Consider the following 20,876-nt stretch of genomic DNA (forward strand, 5'->3'; position numbering starts at 1 on the left):
TACAAATGCCTCAGTGTGGATCGAGCAGTGGCCACTCAAAGAGGAAAGTCTGCAGTTAAGTCAAGGACATTTGCGACCATCTATGAGTCCATGGAATACACACATTTTTGTCATCAAGAAGAAATCTGGGAAATATCGGCTGTTGCATGATTTGCGTGCTATTAATGCTCAGATGCAAGCTATGGGGACCTTGCAACCTGGCCTTCCCAATACTGCAGTTGTACCTGAGAACTGGCATTTACTAATAGTGGACCTTAAGGAATGGTTTTTTACTACACCATTGCATCCTAATGACATGCATCATTTTGCCTTCACTCTCCCTGCTATAAACAGGGAAGGGCCTGCTTCCCGATATGAGTGGACAGTGCTTCCCCAAGGGATGAAAAACAGCCCCACCTTGTGTCAGATGTATGTTGATGCTGCACTGAAGCCAGTTTGAGTGCAGTGGCCAAAACCCATCATTTATCACTACATGGATGATATCCTCGTCGCTCAGCCAAATCCAATCACCCCCCAACAAGAACTTTTGCTCACCAATCAGCTAAAGCAGTATGGCTTGATTGTCGTGCCAGAAAAGGTTCAGCGTACGCCTGTTTGGAAATACCTAGGGTGGAATATCACCGAAGCGCAAATCAAGCCACAGAAGGTGACAATTCAGACCAATCTCAAAACCCTGAAAGATGCACAAAAACTTTTGGGTGACCTGCAGTGGCTGCGACCAGTCGTTGGCATCAGTAATGATGATCTAGAGGTACTACGGCCCTTGCTGAGAGGGACCAATCCCTCTTCGCTTGTTTGGCCCACGCCTCAGCGAGTTGATACTATCCAACGTATCAGTACTGTTATTGCAGACAGAGCAGTTGATTGAATGGACACTGATCTTCCAGTTGATTTTACTGTCCTCCACGGGGAGAGGCAACTTATCGGTGCACTGACTCAGTGCAAAAAGAAAAAGGGGGAGCAAGTTAAGGTACTAGAATGGATGTTCACAAGCCTACAGCCTAAAACAACATTGCAACAGAAAATCGATAATGTGGCAGAATTGGTACAGAAAGGCCGCAATCGTATAATACAAGTCACTGGGCAAGAGCCAGGAACAATTTACTTGCCAATGAAAAGAAATGAGCTTGAGTGGTATCTGCAACATTCTCAAGCCTTGCAAATTAGCTTGCTAAGCAACGCCCAGCAAATTGAAGTACAACCACTCAAGGCTCCAGTACTGAAATGGATGACACAGCATACATGGATCCAGATTCCCAAAAGGAGCAAGCACCCACTACAAGAAGCAATAACAGTGTTCACCAACGCGGGAAAGAAGTCCCGACGAGCAGCTGCGACGTGGCAGGTTCAAGGACAATGGTGCCATCAGATACTAGAGGCTGAACCTGGGGACTCTTTGCAGACCCTTGAATTAGCTGCAGTGGTCTGGGCCTTTAAGCGATGGTTGTCTGTTAAGCTCAATGTAGTAACAGACTCATTATATGTTGCTGGCATCGTGGAACAGATAGAGGATGCTAGGATCAAAGACATAAATAACAGACGCCTGTTTGAACTACTGCGCCAGCTCCAAGCAGCTATTGGTCAGAGATCGTGTGCCTATGCTATAATACACGTCAGGAGTCATCTATGGACAGAGGGCCTGGGCGAAGGGAATGCCTATGCAGATCAGTTAGTTTCCGTGACAGTGCCATTGAATGAATTTGCAAAGGCACAGGAAGCCCATAACACATTCCACCAGAATGCCAGAGGTCTTCATAGACAATTTGACATCACCATGGAAGAAGCCAAAGGAATAGTACGGACATGTCCTACATGCAGTCATCATGGCCCGGGTCTCGGTGTCGGGGTTAATCCCTGAGGCTTAGGCCCGAATGAACTATGGCAAATGGATGTGACCCATGTTCCTGAGTTTGGCAGACTGAAATATGTGCATGTCACTATAGACACTTGCAGCAAATTTATATGGGCATCAGCGCAGACAGGTGAAAAGGCCCTTCATGTAATACGACACCTGACCAGCTGCTTCGCCGTGATGGGCGTACCAGAACAGATCAAGACAGACAACGGTCCTGCCTACATTAGTGAGCAGCTTCGAAAGTTTTGTCAGCAGTGGAGTGTGCGGCACGTCACTGGAATCCCTCATGTACCCACAGGGCAAGCTATTGTAGAGTGAGCTAATCAAACGCTGAAGTTATATCTAGCCGAGTTCAATGACATTTCAGATGTGCAGGAAAAATTAGCAAAAGCCTTGTATGTATTAAATTACTTGTGTTTATTTGGGGATAGTGACGCTGCACCTGTCTATCTTCACAGCGGTATTGTAGAAGCAAAAAAGAAAGTAACAAAGCCTTTTTATGTGATGTATAGGCACCCAGCTACAGGGATCTGGCAAGGGCCCGCTGAGGTTCAATATTCAGGCAGGGGGTACGTGTGTGCTTACCCCAGCAGGACCTCTGTGGGTACCCAGCCGTTGGACTCATGCTGCGACAGAGCCTGCAGTGAACAGCGCCGACCCTGGATCCAGAAGCGCATTAGCGTGAGGAGGAAAAGCTAGAAAGGACTGTTGTGCCCACTGTATATACACAGCAAACCTTACTTGGGATAAGGGTTCACCTTATATCAAGAGACTGTTTTAACTGTGGTTTTGTGAACTGTAGAGCTTGGGTTAAGATACTTTGTGGTCATTGTAATAAGAGAATTTGGGTACATCATGCACAGAACTGCAGGTGGAAACTTATTAGAATGTCTCAGTATAATGCTCGTAGTCACTAATGCTTGCTTGATACCTAGCTCCCAAGCATGGGTTCCAGTGTAGCCCAAAACAAATATTTGGGTTACTCTGGCTAACCTAACTAAACAAAGTACTATCTGCCTATCTCTTTCTTCTCCCGGAAACCCATTCTCCACTTGTTTAGTACAGCTGCCAATAGATGCTTGGCCGTGTCCGACCCGTGCCCCGACCTGTAAAGTGACTAGTCCATCTATCACAGTCAATAATTGGGATCGGTGGGTGCCCCACTTACCTATTGCCCCTGCTGAACCGCAAGAGCTGGAGTTACTAGGGTCTGTAAAAGCAGATGCCTGTGTTATGTTTAATTGGACAAGTAAGACATGCAGACAGGAAAACTGCAAGATACCTCCCACCAATGTAAACTCCAGTCTACCAGTATATCGTAATAGTTCCCTGTGGTGCAATTGTACTGCTACAAAGCTGTCCGTATCTACTAACTCTCCTCTAACTTTTCCATATGGTTGCTTTTTAATCTGTGGTGATCGAGCATGGTCAGGAATTCCTTCTCGCTTAAGAGGTGGAACGTGTACAATTGGCAGGTTGTCATTACTAACACCAAAGACATCAACGATATTGCAAATGACCCGACATTACCGGGTAAGGTGTATGGCTCATCAGTTTACAGCTGAATGCTGAGATAATGTAAAATTTTGGTCCCCCGCAGCCATAATAAGTGCATCCTTTTTAGCCCCTGGAGTTGCATCTGCTGGAGCCCTTGGCATATTGAACAAGCTAGGCTGCTGGCTTGCTAAGCAAACTAATGCCACTTCAAAAGCATTATCAGAGCTCTTAGTAGATGTAGATTCAGTGAGGCATGCTACCTTACAAAACCGAGCTGCGATTGATTTTCTGTTGTTAGCTCATGGACATGGTTGCGAAGATTTTGAAGGAATGTGCTGTATGAATTTGTCCGATCACTCCCAATCGATTCACAAGCAGATAAGTGAGTTACATTGGTTAACTGCTCAATTGCAGAAAGAAGACAGTCTCGGCTTAGAAGGATGGTTAAAATCACTTGGGTTAGGATCATGGCTAGTCTCACTCGTGCAGCATTTGATTACTGTAGGACTAGTAATATTATTAATAATAGTGTGCTTACCTTGCCTATTCCAATGCTTGCAGAAGATGATATACAAAGTCACTACATCTGTAGCCAATCAAGTATTGCTTGTGCAAAAAGAAAAAGGGGGAATTATTGGAGAATAGCTAGAGGGGCAGGGACATGGCTCATTGATAGAATTATTGGATCAATAAAAGAACTGCAAGCAGAGGTTTGTGTGAGAAACTAACAGCATGGGAAAAGCACCTGTGTGAAACAGGCCTGGGAACAAAAAGGGAGTTTTGAAGACTTGCAGCTGTGCTGATAAGATGTGCTGACCATGAGAAGGGAGGGTGAACTCTGAATTCTTTAAGCATAACATAGCTAGTAGAATTTTGCCAATGTAGTCTAATTATGTAGAAGCAGAAATGTGCTGTGATAGGTTTAAGCCGATTAAGAGTTAACAAGCTTGCATACTATATAAGTGTCTCTGGATTGCTAATAAACAGAGCTTGCTTGCTTCTATCAACCATATTGGCTGGCCTGCAATTTCTCCTCTCGCCGGAGCCCTCGGAGTCCTCGAACCCTTTTCCAACACATGGCCAAAACTGAGATTCTACCTCCCAAATTCTGTCTATCCAAGGATTGCTCCCAGACAAAATGCTGCCATGCGAGACAGGTCTGTCTGCTCTTGCCCATGGTGGCCACCTCTCATCTTCTTCCTAAACACCTGGACTTTGTGCTTTTATTTCATGTGGAAAAAACCCATCCTTCTCAGCTGTTGCTATGACCCAGCCCACTGCTGGGCTGGGGCAGCGAGATGCCGATCAGCCCCGGACCCTCCCGTGGATCGAATTTCCCCGGGACACAGACTCGCAGGGTGGGTCTATGGGCGGCTCAGAAGCTTAAGCCGCATCCCCCTGGGGCTGCGCCCGGCTCCAAACTGCCTTTCCCTGTTCGGGAGAATTCCCTCTTACTCGGTTGTTCACTGGTTCTTTGTTATATCTCCCAGTAGTTCTTGTTGAATTGTATCCTCCCCCTGGCTTGTAACTCATTGGTTGTTTTCCCCTTTCCCCACGGTTTTCAAACCCCCTCTAAAACTGAGGGAAAAGCCTCTCAGTGGGATCCCAGATTAAGATCATTGCCATGTTCTGGTTGCTAAACTTCTGACAATAAACCTGTTGGAAGCCAGACCAGAACGCTCTCTCTCTTCCTTTATCTCCGAACTAACGTGAGCCGATCATCAGCTCCTGCTGTGTCTCCTCTGCAAAGAAGCCAGCGAGCTCAGCCAGCAGCACTTTTCCTGATGCTGAAGTCGCTTCTGCGACACACAGAAGTAACATAGCTGGACTCTCTCTGACCGAGGGCACGCCAGAGCTCGTGCAGCGAGCACAGAACTGCGTTACTCGACAAGGTGCCCATGGCCAAAACTGGGATTCCACCTCCCAAATTCCCAATATCCAAGGGCTGCTCCCAGACAAACCTGCCAGGACAGACAGATGTGGCTGGCCTTGGCCTCTGGTGGCCGTGCCTCATCTGGCCCTGAAACCCTGGGGCTCGGTGCTGCCCTTCCTCTGGAGACCACTGTGACCCTGCGTGGCCTCGTGGAACCCAGGGGCCATTGTGACCCTGCAGGGCTGGTGGCACCAAGGGGACCATTGTGACCCTGTGGCGTTCCATGGAACCAAGGGGCCACTGTGGCACTGCTGGGCCCAAAGAACTGAGGGGCCTTTGTGACCCTGCAGGGCCCACAGAATCAAGGGAACATGGAACAGCTCTGGCTGCCTTGGGCTCCTGGGGCCGCCTGGCAGCTCTGGCTGACCTTGGCATGGCCAGAGCTGCTTCTCACCTGCCCTGGAGCACTGGGGCTCCGTGCTTTCCTTCCTGTGTGTGTTGGTTTGGCACGGCCTGGGTTTTGGTAGCGGGGGGGGGCCACAGAGGTGGCTTCTGTGAGAAGCTGCTGGAAGCTTCCACCATGTCCGGCAGAGCCAATCCCCGATGGCTCCGAAGATGGACATGGCACTGGCCAAGGCTGGGCCACTGAGAGAGGCTGGTAACCCTCTGTGAGATCAGATTTCAGAAGGAAATGAAAACAAAGTGGGACACAGTGTTTTTGTAGTCAGAGAAGTGGAGGAGGGAGAACATGTGAGGGAAACAACAGGGAGACACCAAGGGCAGTGGAGAAGGAGGGGGAGGAGGTGCTCCAGGAGCCAGAGCCGAGATTCCTCTGCAGGCTGTGGTGAGACCATGGTGGAGCAGCTGTGCCCCTGCAGCCCCTGGGGATCCACGAGGGATGCAGAGATCCACCCGCAGCCCCTGGGGATCCCCGGGGGATGCAGAGATCCACCCGCAGCCCCTGGGGATCCCCGGGGGATGCAGAGATCCACCCGCAGCCCCTGGGGATTCCCGGGGGATGCAGAGATCCACCCGCAGCCCCTGCGGATCCCCGGGGGATGCAGAGATCCACCCGCAGCCCCTGGGGATCCCCGGGGGATGAAGAGATCCACCCACAGCCCTGGGGGAGGTGCCCACGCCGGAGTGGGTGGATGCCTGCAGGAGGCTGTGATCCAGAGGCAGACCCGCTGCAGAGGGGCCCTGCTCCCAGGCTGGAGCAGCCTGGCCTTGAAGAACTGACCCCATGGAAGAGTGACCCACGCCGCAGCAGTTTTGGGGGGGCTGCTGCTCGTCAGACTGGACCCACGTCAGAGACGCTCACGGAGAACTGTCTCCCGTGGGAAGGGACCCCACGGTCTCACAGGGGAACAACTCCTCTCCCTGAGCAGCGGGAGAAGCCACAGGAGATGAACTGACCACAATCCCCATTCCCTGTCTCCTGCACCATCGGTGGGAAGGATGGAGGGGAGGGGGAAGGTGTTTTGAAAGCTCTTCTTTCACTTCTCATTATCCTGCTCTGATTTTGTTATTAATGAATTCACTTGATATCTGTAAGTTGAGCCTCTTTTGCCCAGGACGGTGTTGGATGAGAGATCTCTCCTGGTCCTTGTCTCAACCCATGAACCCTTTGTTATATTTTCTCTCTCCTGTCCAGCTGTGGACAGGAGTGAGAGAGCAGCTTTGGTGGGTGCCTGGAGTCCAGGCAGCATCAATGCACTACAGACCTGAACAAAAACTCCCTGGGCAATGATTCCCCTGTGACCTAAAGCCCCCACCCCTCACACGACAGCCCCGTCCCACAGAAATGTCAGCCACTGAGCCTCTCGCTCTCCACGGCTTCACTGCTTTGGTGCCCAGTGGTTGCCACGGGGCCACCATGGCCCCTCTGAGCTGGGTTTGGGTGGGGTTTTGGTGGGTCTGCAGTCCCTGTTGTAATGTGGTTGTTCCAGTTCATAGACCACGATCTCTGGGCTGGCCACTCTGGGGATTTATTTTTAAGTCACGTTTAAGCTGCAGCTTTGTCCATTCTATTATTCTTGTTCAGGCTGGCAGCTCCAGGACTCGCTGTGATCCACCTGTGACTCACATGCCAGGGCCATAAAATTCTGAAAAACTTCACTGATCAGCCCAGCAATTCCAGCCACTGCTGTCTACTTTTAAATAACACAAATCTGTCAACCCCTCCTGTGCTCACAGGAGTGCCACAGAGCAGGACAGCAGCGCAGCAGCCAGAGCTGAGGACTCCCACAAGGACAGAAGGACAGCGTGGAAGGATAAACAGAGCAGCTCTGAAAGCACCGAGTGCTGCTGCTCCCTGGCCCTGCTGCTGTGCTGGGACTCAGCTTCTCTTCCCCTCTGCACACAGGCACTGCCCTGACAGATTCAGATGAGGTTTCAAAGGAAGCATTTTTGACAAACAGGTTGCTGCAGGATCCTTTATTTTGCTACAGTGCACAGAGTAGGTGACTCCTCATTTCCATTGTCTCTGGGTAAAATTCAAGGTGTAAGCAGTGAATTCTAAATAGGATGAATGATCCCAGTAATGGGATGTCGATGGGCTAAATAAAGTTTCCTTGAGCACAACATTATCACAAAATGAAAAAGGAAACCCTGCACACACACAGCCACTACTAAAAACTTGAGCAGACAGGCTGGGCCTGCACTGAGTTACACTGCAGCTGTGGAGAACAAAACCAGCACTTCATTGCTGCTGAAAAAATCCAGTCATCATTTTCCTCAGGGTATCCCAGAGCTCCTGGTTCCTCAGGCTGTGGATGAGGGGGTTCAGGGCTGGAGGCACCACCGAGTACAGAACTGACACTGCCACATCCAGGGATGACGAGGAGATGGAGGGGGGCTTCAGGTGAGCAAATGCTGAAGTGCTGAGGAACAGAGAGAGCACGGCCAGGTGAGGGAGGCACGTGGAAAAGGCTTTGTGCCGGCCCTGCTCAGAGGAGATCCTCAGCACAGCCCTGAAGATCTGCACATAGGAGAAAACAGTGAACACAAAACAGCCAAAGAGCAAACAGACGCTGACAGCGATGAGCCCAAGTTCCCTGAGGTGGGATTTGGAGCAGGAGAGCTTGAGGATGTGTGGGATTTCACAGAAGAACTGGCCCAGGGCATTGCCCTGGCACAGGGGCAGGGAAAATGTATTGGCCATGTGCATGAGAGCGTAGAGAAAGGCACTGGCCCAGGCAGCTGCTGCCATGTGGGCACAAGCTCTGCTGCCCAGGAGGGTCCCGTAGTGCAGGGCTTTGCAGATGGACACGTAGCGCTCGTAGCACATGATGGTGAGGAGGAAATACTCTGCTGAGAGGAAGAACAGAAAGAAAAACACCTGAGCAGCACACGCTGAGTAGGAGATGTGCCTGGTGCCCCAGAGGGAATTGTGCATGGCCTTGGGGACAGTGGTGCAGATGGAGCCCAGGTCGGTGAGGGCCAGGCTGAGCAGGAAGAAGAACATGGGGCTGTGCAGGTGCTGGCCGCAGGCTCCGGCGCTGATGATGAGGCTGTTGCCCAGGAGGGCAGCCAGGGAGATGCCCAGGAAGAGGCAGAAGTGCAGGAGCTGCAGCTGCCGCGTGTCTGCCAATGCCAGCAGGAGGAAGGGGCTGATGGAGCTGCTGTTGGACATTGGCTGTGTCTGGCCATGGGCACCTGCTCATGAGGAATGAAACAATTGAAAAGTTAGAGGAGATCTGTAACCACAACCAAAGCCATTTCCTGTACACCCTCCCCTGGAACACACCCAGACACCCTTTTGTGTTTAAGAGTTCTGAGGTTTTTGTTTTTAAGCTCCCCCCATATCTCTCCTGGTATTCTTGGATATCAGAAATCCTCAGCATTTCTGCTGCCCTCAGGGAGAACAGAGCAACTTTTGCAAGGCAAGATGATGAGTGGAGACTCAGGGGAGGTGCTCTGTCAGTCTGACCTGCTCAGAGTTTCTCGGTTTCACTTTTCTCAAATGCAGAATGTTCACCCTCCCATGTTTCCCTTAAAGATCACCAGGTGCTGCTGAGAGCAGATGGATCCACCACAGACCCCCAAATGTCCATCCCTCTCTCAAGGTCTCAGCACCACATTTGTAGCCGAGGACACCCCTGGCTCATTTCACCAACCCGACAGCATTTTCACACTTGTAGCATCTCTGCTTTTCTCCTCTCTCTGGGCCTTTCAGATAACACAAAGATGCTCCAGGACACGTTTGCATCCTGGAGGAAACTCCCAGCTTGGAAGGAAACCTCGGGGAGAGAGCCAAGAGTCCCAGAGCTGGCACTGGATGAAGGGAGATTGAGCTGCTGCCCTGGCTGCACTGACAGCCCTGCCCACAGCCAGGCACTGGGGCCAGCGTCACTCTGAGGCAGCTGTGCCCCCTTCCAGAGCCCCCAGGGCCGGGCAGCTGCTCCCAGCCCTGTGCTCTGCAGAGGGAACTGGGCCCGGGGCTGCAGAGCTGCCCCACGGCTCTGCTGCAGCTCTGCCTGCCCAGGAGGGGCTTCACGGCTTGGACCCCCGGCCCTGAGGGCAGAGGCTTGGCTGGGGGGCACAGGAGGGAGGGGGCTTCTTCAGAGGGAGGGGCTGCACTGGAGGGGATCCTGTGGGGATCTCTAAACTCTCCCTGACACATTTCTGGCTTTGTTTTCTCTCCTTCCCTGATCTCATCTCTGCTTCCTGGGGATTTTCCTCCTGGAGCTGTTTCCCTCTGCCTGATCTCTCCCTGCCAGCACTCACAGACCCCAAATCTCTGGGCACTCTCCTTGGCCCTACAGAAACCTGCCTGTGTGCAGGGCACTGGCTGGGACAGGTTCTGTTTGCAGCTTGGAGAAAGGACAGCTCAGACTGAGCCTGATGGGTCCAGCCAAGGTGATGCTGGTGCTGTCCATGGGCCCAGGAGTGGCTGAAAGCACAGGAGGGATCTCCTGTGCACCTGCTGATCACTAAAAGGAACAGTTTGGATGTCCCAGGGACCTGACAAAATTCATAACACCTTTAATATTTATCCTTCCTCCCCACCATTCTCCAATGGCAGGAAACTGAAAACAAAGTCTCAGGAAATTTCCTCATTTCTATCAAAATCCTTGTATTGGAAATATTCTGGGAGTGATCAGAAACCCTCAGCCCGTCAGAGGCTCATGAGCATTTCACCTCCCCTGCACTCGAGATGCTCTGAGTTGTACTCACAGAATCCGTAGGCACTGGGATGCTGCAGCTTTAGGAGATCCCTCCAGGAGCTGCAGCTGCCGTGTCCTGCAGCCAGAGGCTTCCTGTGCCAGGGGCTGGGAGTGATTCTCCCGCAGTCACTTCCCAGCCCCTTCCCAGCCCCGGCTGAGTTTAAGCCCTGTGTGCCTCTGTGCTGTGCCCGGGCTGGCTGCAGGCAGTGCCCCAGCCCTGCTGGGCTGTGCCCAGGAGCTGCTCCTGGCCAGAGCTGTCTCTCTGCAGCGCTGCCGCTTGCCAGGAGCTGCCTCTGTGCCAGGAGCCCGGCCCAGCTCAGCAGCACACACACAGCACAAGGACTGGAATGACCCTCTCGGGCCTTGGTGCTGAGGCCCTGAACATCAGTCCCTGACAGGGACTGGCACAAACCTCCCAAGAATTCCAGTCAGAATTGAACTTCAAAGTTTCTGGAAGTTTTCATGGGTCCCAGTGAGGGACACGACTGAGAAAGTGTCCCCAGGCTGCAGTCAGAGCAGAGAACTGGAGGCAGGGATGACAGGGGGGACAAAGGGAAGCCAAGTCTTGGTGCCCTGGGGCACAGCAGCATCTGAGCCACCAAGGGCTGGGAGGAGACACCTTGTCCTGAGGCCCTGGGGCCACCTGGCACAGCCCCAGCAAGGCTGGGCACTGTCAGCCCCTTGTCCTGCCCTCAGCATCCCCCCACATCCCAGTGGCCTCAGGGATCTGCTGGAAGGAGTCCCTGGGCAGCCTTGGTCAGGAATGGCCCTGGGGGCTCCTGAATGCTCCCAGGGACTGCAGGGTTTTCAAAGGACTTTGGCTTTTGCCTGGGAGTCTCTGAGAGCTTTGTGCAATCCTGGCCCCCAATTCTCTCCTCCAAGGAGTCCATGAGGAGCCTGTGGTGGGCATGGAGCTCAGTGGGACCCATTGATGCCTCGAGACTGTGGAAACTATGTTTTTACTAGAAGATGGACATAATGTGAACCAGCCATAAAACAGAAGAACCAGAGCACGTAAGACAGAAGGACTTGAGCACCTACACAGGGGAAGAGTCCATGGGGAGGTTGTGAGAAAGGAACAAGCAGCACTGGGGAGGATGTGAATGAGGAACAAGCAAAGGAAGAAAAGGATAAGAAAAGGCAAACTGAAGGACAGTTGTGACATACACAACAGACAATGTGACACACATACAAGAGCCAATCACAAAGCATAAAGCAGCATGTGAAAATAGCCCTTAACCCATAACAATTATGCACGATCGCGTGTAGGGAAAGCAAGAACTGTATATGAGGGACAGTAGGTCATCAATAAAATGGCTTCTGCCTGATTCACGCCGAACCGTGTAGAGTCCATTGTTTGTCTCCGCAGCCATCAGAAGAAACAATTGGACAGAACAGATGGAATTGTTTAGGGTGTAAAGGTAAAAAATCAGCTCTTCCCAATGAATCTCCAATGTTGATCTGAGTCCCGATGGATGTTCCTGCCTCTGCATTCACCCAGGTGCCTACGGGGATCCAGGAGAACGTGGAGAGCACCAGCCAGGGGTCTTCCCAACCTGGATCACAGGGAATGTGGGTCACCAGGGCTCTGCCAAATGTGGGTCCTCTGATGGGAGATGGAGTTGGAGCAGAGGACAAAGCTCTTCCCGCAGTCGGGGCACTCGCAGGGCTTCACTCAGCAGTGCCTCCGCTGGTGCTGGGTCAAGTGAGAGCTCCTGGAGAAGCTCTTCCCACACTGGGGACACTCGTAGGGCCTCTCCCCGGTGTGGATGCGCCGGTGCCTGACGAGGTGGGAGTTGTACCTGAAGCCCTTCCTGCAGTCGGGGCAGCGGAAGGGCCTCTCATCCGTGTGAATCCACTGGTGCAGGAGGAGAGTGGAGCTGGTCTGAAACCTCTTCCCACACTCTGAACACTCATAGGGCCTCTCCCCAGTGTGGATCCTCTGGTGGATACGTAGGTTGGAGATTGTGACAAAGCTCTTCTCACATTCCCCACACTCATAGGGCCTCTTCCCAGTGTGGAACCTCTGGTGCTGGATAAGGGTGCATCTCTGGCTGAAGCTCTTCCCACATTCCCCACACTCGTAGGGCCTCTCCCCGGTGTGGATCCTCTGGTGCTCGATCAGGTGGGAGCTCCACCTGAAGCTCTTCCCACATTCCCCACACGTGTGGGGCTTCTCCCCATTGTGAAGCTGCTCATGAACCACCAGCTCTGACCTCTGGCTGCATCTCCGGATGCCTTCCCGGCACAGGGTGGGTCTTTCCTCCTCAGAGCACCCAGGGCTGCGTTTGCAGCCCCTCCTCCTGCAGGATCTCCGGGGCTTTTCCTCCCCGTTGGATTCCTGCGCTGTGGAGCCGCTCAAAACGGCCTCTTCCACCAGGTTCTGCCGCGGGGATTTGTCCTCCCTGGGCTCCGTGCTCAGCTCCTTGTCTGGGGAGGAAGGACAAGGAGAGGATGGGATTTGCCTCCGTGCCACAGGGAAGGGGAAGGAGATCCCCCCAGTCCGTCCCCGGCAGGACGGCGTCGGCAGCGGGGTTGTCCTACAGCCGGGGGCGATGCTGGGCTGGGAGATGGAGCAGGAGAGAGGGGAAAGGGGCACTGACTTCCTCCTCACCTGCCTGGGGCTCCCGGGGCATCTTCCTCTTCCTCACAGCCTCCTCCTCCATCTGGCCAAGGGTTGGGAATGGGAAATCCTGGTTTGGGGAGAAACAAGGGATGAGCACATTGACTTTACAGGTCCCTCTGCCCAAGTCCATCTCTAGAAGTCACTGGGCACTGTGTGTCCATAAAAATCTGCTCTGAAAAAGCCTCTCAGGAGTTCCCTGTCTCTGGTCTCTCCCCTTTGGTGTTTGGGGGTCCCCCCTGTCCCAGCTGCTGGGGGTCCCTCTTTTATTGGGGTCCCCCTCTCTACTTGGTCTCCACCCTCCCCAGGCTGCTGGGAGTCCAGGAATACAAAAGCTCCCCCCTTTGGTCTTCCCACTTAGGGATGCTGGGGGTTATGGGATCCCCAGGTCCCTTCTCCCCTTATTCTCAGCTTCGGGGTGCAGGGGGTCCAAGGAGTCCCCCCTCCCCCTCTCCAGGCTGTTGAGGGTCCCGCGAATGGCGGCGCTCCCCCCTCTCTGGGCTCCCCACTTTGGGGTCCTGGGGGTCACAGGGGTTTGCTCCTCCAGACTGCCGGGGCTCCCCTGCTCCCGGTACTGCCCCTCTCTGCTCGTCCCACTCTGGGGGTCCTGAGGTTCCCCCTCCGGCTCTCCCAAGGGGTCCCGCAGCCCCCTGGCTCCGGGCTGGAGGTGGCCGTGCCTGACCCGGGCAGACCCAACCCCCACCACGGGGCGTACCCCACATCCCCCTGCCCGCTGCCAGGGCTCTGCTGGCACCGCCACCGGGACCCCCAGAAACACCTCCTGGGGACCCCCAATGTCCTCACAAGGGGCATTTTCTGCTCAGCTTTGGAGTTCTTCATTCTCCAAACATCCCCCCAAAAAACCCAACCCAGGGAACCCCCCTGGGATATCTGGGCCGAGCTCCCCCTCCCCAGGCACCTGCGGGATGGGGGGCGATGATCCCACGGGTGGGGGGCTGTGAATTCAGGGAGCGCTCGACCTCATGTGGGGAGGGACTGGGTCTGAACTGGGGGCAACTGGGTTCAACTGGAACCACACTGGAAGATAATGGGAGCAGCTGTGCCCATGCTGGGGTCATACTGGGATCCTACTGGAACTGACTGGGATCATACTGGGAGTATCTGAGAGTGACTGCAATCATAGTGGAATCAGACTGCGAGGGACTGGAAAGGTACTGGACATGACTGGAACTGTACTGGAGGTGACTGGGAACAACAGAGACCACACTGGGAGCAAATGGGATCATATTTGGAGTAACTTGGAGTGACTGGATTCATACTGGGAGCAACTGGGCCCACACTGGGAGTGACAGGGAGTCACTCTGGGGGCAACTGGAATAATACTGGGAGTACCTGGGAGTGACTGGGGTCATACTGGGGGTGACTGGAATCATACTGGGATTGACTGGGAGTGGCTGTGAGCAACTGGAATCGTGCTGAAAGGAACTGGGAAGAAGTGGGGTTGACTGGAATCATACTGGGATTTACTGGGAGTGGCTGTGAGCAACTGGAATCATGCTGAAAGCAGCTGGGAAGAAGTGGGAGTGACTGGAAGCATGCTGGAGGTGACTGGGATATACTGGGAGAGACAGGGAGTCACGGGGATCATACTGGAGGCTACTGGGCTCATGCTGGCATTGACAGGGAGCAACTGGGAACACCCTGGGGGCCACTGGCATCATACTGGGAGTGACTGGGGCCTTGCTGGGATTATCGTGGGTGTCAATGGGGGTTACTGGGAGCTACCAGCCCCATGCTGAGAGCCAACTGGGGATGCACTGGGAGGAACTGGGAATGATAGGATGCATGCTGGTGACAACTGGGATGTACTGGCAGTGACTGGGATAAATCTGGGGGCAACTGATCCATGCTGAGGTAACTGGGAGTGCCTGCGAATGACCACAAGAATATTCAGGGCAACTGGGATATACTGGGAGTGTGTGAGACCATGTGGGTGGTGACTGGGACCATACTGGGAGTGTCTGAGACCATGTGGGTGGTGACTGGGACCACACTGGGAGTGACTGGGAATGTGATGGGGGCAACTGGGGGCAATTGTGAGTGACTGGGGCCCTGCTGGGTGAGACTGGCATCATACTGGGAGTGACTGGGACTATGCTGGGGCAGCTGGGAGAACTGGGAACACACTGGACAAAAGTGGGAAGTACTGGGAGCAACTGAGACTGTGCTGGGGGTAAATTGCATCATAATGGGGCATGACTGGGTTCATACTGGGAGCAACAGGGATTCTGCAGGGAGTGAGGGGAAGTGATCAGGATCATACTGGGACTGACTGGGCTCATACTGGACTGATGAGGAAACTGAAACCACTCGGGGGGGGGGAACTGGGCTCATACTGGGAGCAGCCATTTCCCAGCCCCGGGACCCCCGAGCCCCTTTCCCGGCCCCGGGACTCCCGAGCCCCTTTCCCGGCCGTGCCGCCCCTGCAGCCCCCAGACCCCCCCGCCGGGGTCCCGCCAATCCCAGGGGTCCCCCCTCTCGGGCTCCCCGCTTTGGGCTTCTGGGGCTCTCCTCTCTCCGGGGTCCCGCTTAGGGAAGCCGCGGCTCTCCCGGGGCTCCCCAAAACCGGTGTCCCCCCGCCCCCGCCGGCCCCGCGCCGTCCCCACGGGGCCCCGGCACAGCTCGGAGGGCCCGGCCCGGGAAGCCCAACCCCCACTGCGGGGGGACCCGCATCCCCCCGCCCCCGCCGGGGCTCTGCCGCCACCGCCACCCCCAAAAACACCTCCCGGGACCCCCCGATATCCGCCCGAGGGGCATCTGCGGCTCGCCTTTGGAGTCCCGCAAGCTCCAAACATCGCGCCGCCCGCCCCGACAGACAGCATGAAACAGCGAGCCCCAAATCGATTCCCTGCGAGCTCCAAATATCCCTCCCCCCTCCAAAAACACCGCCCGGCATGTTTGGGCCGAGCTCCCCCTCCCCGGGCACCTGCGGGATGCGGGGCGGGCGATGCTCCCGGCCCGAGCGGCTGCGGATCCAGAGAGCGCTGCCCGCACGTGGAGCCTCCTCCGCCTGCTCCGGCTCCTCCTTCTTCCCCCCGTGCCTCCTCTTCCTCCTCCTCTGTCCCGCCTCCTCCTCCTCCTGCCCTTCCTCCGTGCCTGCGGCCGCGGCCCGGGAGCTCTCGGGGCAGCGGGGCCGGGCCGGGCCACGATGGGAAAGAGCTGGGTCACCCCAGAGCGAGCTGGGGCAGCGGAGCTTTGGGGCAACAACGGGAAAGGGGTGGAGAGGGGGGATCCGGGGAGGTGGGACAGCGGGAAAGGGCTTCCAGTGGGGTCCCCCAGTTAAGCCCAGCACCCGCAAACCCCGTCCCAGCCCTCCCCGTTCCCTCCCCAGCCCCGGCTGAGTGCGGGGCTCAGCCCAGAACCCGTCGCCGTTCGGGGCTCCCCCGAGTGCAGCAAACGGGAGAGTGCCCCCCGGGTGAATTTTTGGGGGTTCGCTCTACCATCGGCGCTTTAAGATGCCCCGGTAAAGTCGGTGCCCACCATAACTCCCGTTAAAAGGGCAACACCACTCCGGTTGATTCCGGCAGCGGAGCCCCGGGGGGCTTTGGGGGTCCCGGGAGGGTTTGGGGGTCCCGGCAGGGTTTGGGGGTACCTGGGTGGTGCCGATGATGGCGATGGGGACCCCGTGCTGGGTCTGAACATTCGCGAGGGGCTCCTGGGGGGGTTTTGTGGGTCCTGGTGGTTTTTGGGGTCACAGGGGTTTTTGGGGGTTCCCGAGGAGGGTTTTCAGTGGTCCCAGAGTGGGGGTTTGGGTGATCCCGGAGGGAATAATTTGAGGTCCCAAGGCTGTTTTGGGGTCCCTGCCGATGATGGAGATGGGGACCCCGTGGCTGGTATAAACCTTCTCAAGGGGGTCCAGGGGGAATTTTGGTGTCCTGAGAGGGTTTTGGGGGGTCTGTGTGGGGCTTTGCGGTCCTGGGGAGTTTTTGGAGGGTCCCGGGATATTTTCGGGGTCCCAGGAGAGGTTGGGGTTCCCCGGGGGAGTGTTGGGGATTCCCGGGAGGTTTTGGGGTACCTGGGCGATGCCGGTGACAGAGCTGGGGACCCCGTGCCGGGTATGAACCTTCTCGCTGCGCACGGGCAGCGTCAGCATGTTCAGGGAGATCCTGGGGGGCCCGGGGGTTCACCCCAAATCCCGGGGGACCCCAAATGCTGAGGACCCCCCGAACTCCCCTCACCGCTGGATCTGCTGCAGGCAGGGGAGCACCAGCACTCGGCCCCCACCCCCCACTCTGACGGGGGGGCTGCAGAAGAAATCTGGGGGTCACAGACGGGTGAATGGGAACACCTGGGACCATGGTGGGATCATATTGGGATCATACTGGGAGTGAGTGGGATCATACTGAGTGTAACTGAAAGTGACTGGGATCATACTGGGGGTGACTGGGAGCCCCAGGGCCCATGCTGGGAGTGACCTGGGCCCCACCCCGGGTGGAACTGGGGGAACTGGCCCAGCCGGGGCTCAGGGTTGTTCTCCCCCGGGGCTGCCCCGGGTCCTGCTGCCACCCCCGGCCTCAAGGAGCCGAGGGACACGGAACGGCCGAGGGACACGGAACGGCCGAGGGACACGGGACAGCCGAGGGACAGGGGACAGCCGAGGGACAGGGGACAGCCAGGGAACACGGCCTGGCCCAGGGACACTGTGCTCCAGCACTCTGGGCTGTTGTGCCCGGGGCGTTGCCCTTGGGCTCCCAGGACAGGCAGAGGGGGCAGAATCCCCTCCAGGAGCTGCTGTTGGCTCGAAGCTTTGGTGTTGGACATTCCCGCGGAGCCACCTGCAGTGGCCGGAACCCGGGCGGTGCCCGGTGCCACCAAAGCCGCTCCGTCAGTGCCCTCCTGCCCCGGGCAGGGCAGAGAACACCGAAGGAAAGGCCCGAGCTCGGCTCGGGGCAGGGAGAGGGCACTCCCCTGGCGCTGCCACGGGCACCACAGACCCGGCCTGGGGAAAGGATTGGGATTTATGTCCCAGTGAGTCGCAGCAGGGATCGCTTCTCATTTCACCGCTGTCATTTGATTGGCCATAAATTCCAATCATTTCCCCATGGAATTCCCATAGCAATGGGCTGGGAGGAGATCCATCCATGGAATTCTCACCTGACTGGGATGAGAGTGAGATCTGCCCGTGGAAATTCCATGGGAATTCCTGCATTCCCAAGTGCCCCATTCCTGAATCCCACATTCCCATAGGAATTCCCCTCCCCCTCCCGCACCCACCTTTGTGCTCCAGAGCCTCCTGACCACATCCGATGTATTCTGCGAGCTCTTCCACACAGGCGTGTTCCAGGTAATGCTTCATCTGCTCTGCCAGGATCCCTTTGGATTCCCAGCACCTCTGGGGGATCTGGGTGGCACCGTCGGACACCGCAAAGCTCCCGGATCCCAGCTGGAAGGAGATGAAATCCCACCCGTCGTAGCTGTGCTGGTGGGATCCATGGACGCTCCGTTGGACAGGAGGTCGCAGCTGGAAACCACCTGCACCGTGGGGAGACCTGGGAACGAGGAGAGAACGGACCCATGGAGTCGTGTCCCAGCCCCGCAGAGCCCCTTGCAGCTCCCTGGATTCCTATGCCAGGCACGCAGATCCCATCCCACTCCCACAGATCCCATTCCCACAGATCCCAGCCCAGCCCCGGCTCCCCCCACTCCCCCCGCTCTGGTTGTACCGGCCCCGTCTCCAGGTCACTGTCGGCCGCGTGCCGGTTCCTCTCCTTGAGCCGGGTCTGGCCATCCCAATATCCCAGGTCTGGCTATCCCAATATCCCGGGTCTGGCTATCCCAGTGTCCCGAGTCTTGCAATCCCAATGTCCCAGGTCTGGCAATCCCAATGTCCCAGGTCTGGCAATCCCAGTATCCCAGGTCTGGCTATCCCAATGTCCCAGGTCTGGCTATCCCAGTATCCCGGGTCTGGCTATCCCAGTATCCCAGGTCTGGCTGTCCCAATATCCCAGGTCTGGCTATCCCAATGTCCTGGGTCTGGCTATCCCAGTATCCCGGGTCTGGCTGTCCCAATATCCCAGGTCTGGCTATCCCAATGTCCCAGGTCTGGCTATCCCAATATCCCGGGTCTGGCTATCCCAGTATCCCGGGTCTGGCTGTCCCAGTATCCCGGGTCTGGCTGTCCCAATATCCCAGGTCTGGCTATCCCAATATCCCGGCTCGGCTCCCGCTGCCATCCCCGTGCCTGCGGCTCCATCAGGCCCCGCTCGCTGTGGCAGCGCTCGGAGGGGGTCCTGTCCACGTCCCCGTGATCAGGGACTGGGGGACCCCCGGGCCGGGCCCTGACAGCGCCACTTCCAGGTACTGCAGGGAGTGGAGAACTGGGGGGACACAGAGATCTGGGGGGTGGGAGTTTGGGGATCCAGGGGGTCTGCAGGTCAAGGAAAGGGGGCACTTGAAGAGCTGCGAGAGCTGGGAAGGAGGTTCAGGGGCTCAGAGTCAAGGAAAGGGGATGCAGGGACTGGGAGAGGTCATGTCACAGAGCTGCTCCATGATGTCACAGTAGACTCTATGATGTCATGCAGCCACCCTGTGATGTCACAACCCACTCTGTGATGTCACAGCCTCTTCTGGGATGGCCCAGCCCTCTCTGTGATGTCACACCAATACCCTGTGATGTCACAGCCCACTCTGTGATGTCACACAGCCCCTTTCTGACATCACAGCTGCTCTGGGGTTCTGTGACACAGGCACAGAGGTGTTACCAAAACTTCAGTGAAACAAAACCTCCTCAGCACCAGCGCAGCATGAAGCAGCAGCATTCTTTATTGGGCCGGATGCACGAGGGGAGAGCCCCTCCCAAAGCCGTGTGTGCCGAGTTCAGGAATGTTCCTGTTTGCAGACTGTGTTTCACAGACACATTCCCAGATTGTCCCACAAGAAACACACACACGATCATCATTGCCCCAAAATCATTGCAGATTTCCCCCACCCCTTTGCACATCCGTTCTTCTGCCCTGGGGGTCTCTTTGGGGGTCCCTGGTGGTCACTGACCCCAAAGCCAGCCCTGAGTGCCCGGTGAACTGGTGAAAGTTGGCATACCTGGGCTGGTTGCTTTGTGCGGTTCCATGGCCAGTGGCTTTTGGAGAAGAAGCATTGTATGAACCCACCAGGTGCAAACGGTTTTTCATCTGGCAAATCTCCCCCCCTTGGAGGGTTGTGAAGCTTCTCTTCCCTTCAAGCCTTCAGAAGCCTCACTCTGCTCCTTTACTCACATCCCACGAGTTCCTCAGCTGCTTTCACAACCATGTTCTTTACACAGCTCAAAGCAAGTGTCATAAGCACAAGTATTGCTGTGATCCCAGTTAGACTTTGCAAAAGGGAGGCCAACCATCAGTCAGGGAAAATCCAAGTCCTCTAAATATTTTATCCAAACAGTTACAGTCTAACCCTCCCCTTAATTCCCTGCTGGATGCAGCAGCCGATTTTATCCTCTCTACCTGATCGTCCAATCCAGCATCACATTTGGAATGTGCACACAACAAGTGCTGCTGTTTCAGTTCAAGAATCCACATACTCCCTGTCCATGTAGCAGCAATAGGGCTAAAGCCAATCTGCTCTGGAAGGTCATTTTAGCTGTGGCTGGCAATTGTTCCTTTGTTTCAGCAAACCCCAAAGGAGCTGCATTCACTGAAGTTCCCATTTGCAGAGCCCAATGGTGTGTGGCTGGTCTGTTCCTAAAGGCAGATCTGTGCGGAGCAGAGATGGATTCTAAAATCCATCCCGCTGGAGTTCCCGCACTGGGATGTTTCCAAGTTCCATCCCCTTTAACCTTTCCCCACAGTCGGGTTCCCAGTGGTGACTCCTTGCACGAGGGACGGAACGTTCATACCCCCAGTGTCC

General features: G+C 55.7%; 1 protein-coding gene across 2 annotated transcripts; it reads right to left on the reverse strand.

The window, feature by feature from the left end:
• Positions 1-7,888: 7,888 nt before the first annotated feature.
• Positions 7,889-11,813, reverse strand: LOC125337841 (olfactory receptor 14J1-like). 2 transcript variants are annotated; one of them, XM_048328027.1, is made up of 2 exons: positions 11,729-11,813; positions 7,889-8,882 (listed from the first exon to the last, which is right to left on the reverse strand). In XM_048328027.1, exons 1-2 carry the CDS (start codon positions 11,745-11,747, stop codon positions 7,927-7,929), a joined length of 975 nt encoding a protein of 324 aa, XP_048183984.1. In that variant the 5' UTR covers positions 11,748-11,813; the 3' UTR covers positions 7,889-7,926. The 2 variants fall into 2 exon arrangements, with proteins under 2 accessions (XP_048183984.1, XP_048183985.1); XM_048328028.1 differs by lacking the exon at positions 11,729-11,813 and adding an exon at positions 10,404-10,868.
• Between the last annotated feature and the right edge of the window lie 9,063 nt (positions 11,814-20,876).

The sequence above is a fragment of the Corvus hawaiiensis genome, chromosome 24 (genome assembly GCF_020740725.1).
Source record: "Corvus hawaiiensis isolate bCorHaw1 chromosome 24, bCorHaw1.pri.cur, whole genome shotgun sequence".
Classification (NCBI taxonomy): Eukaryota; Metazoa; Chordata; class Aves; order Passeriformes; family Corvidae; genus Corvus; species Corvus hawaiiensis.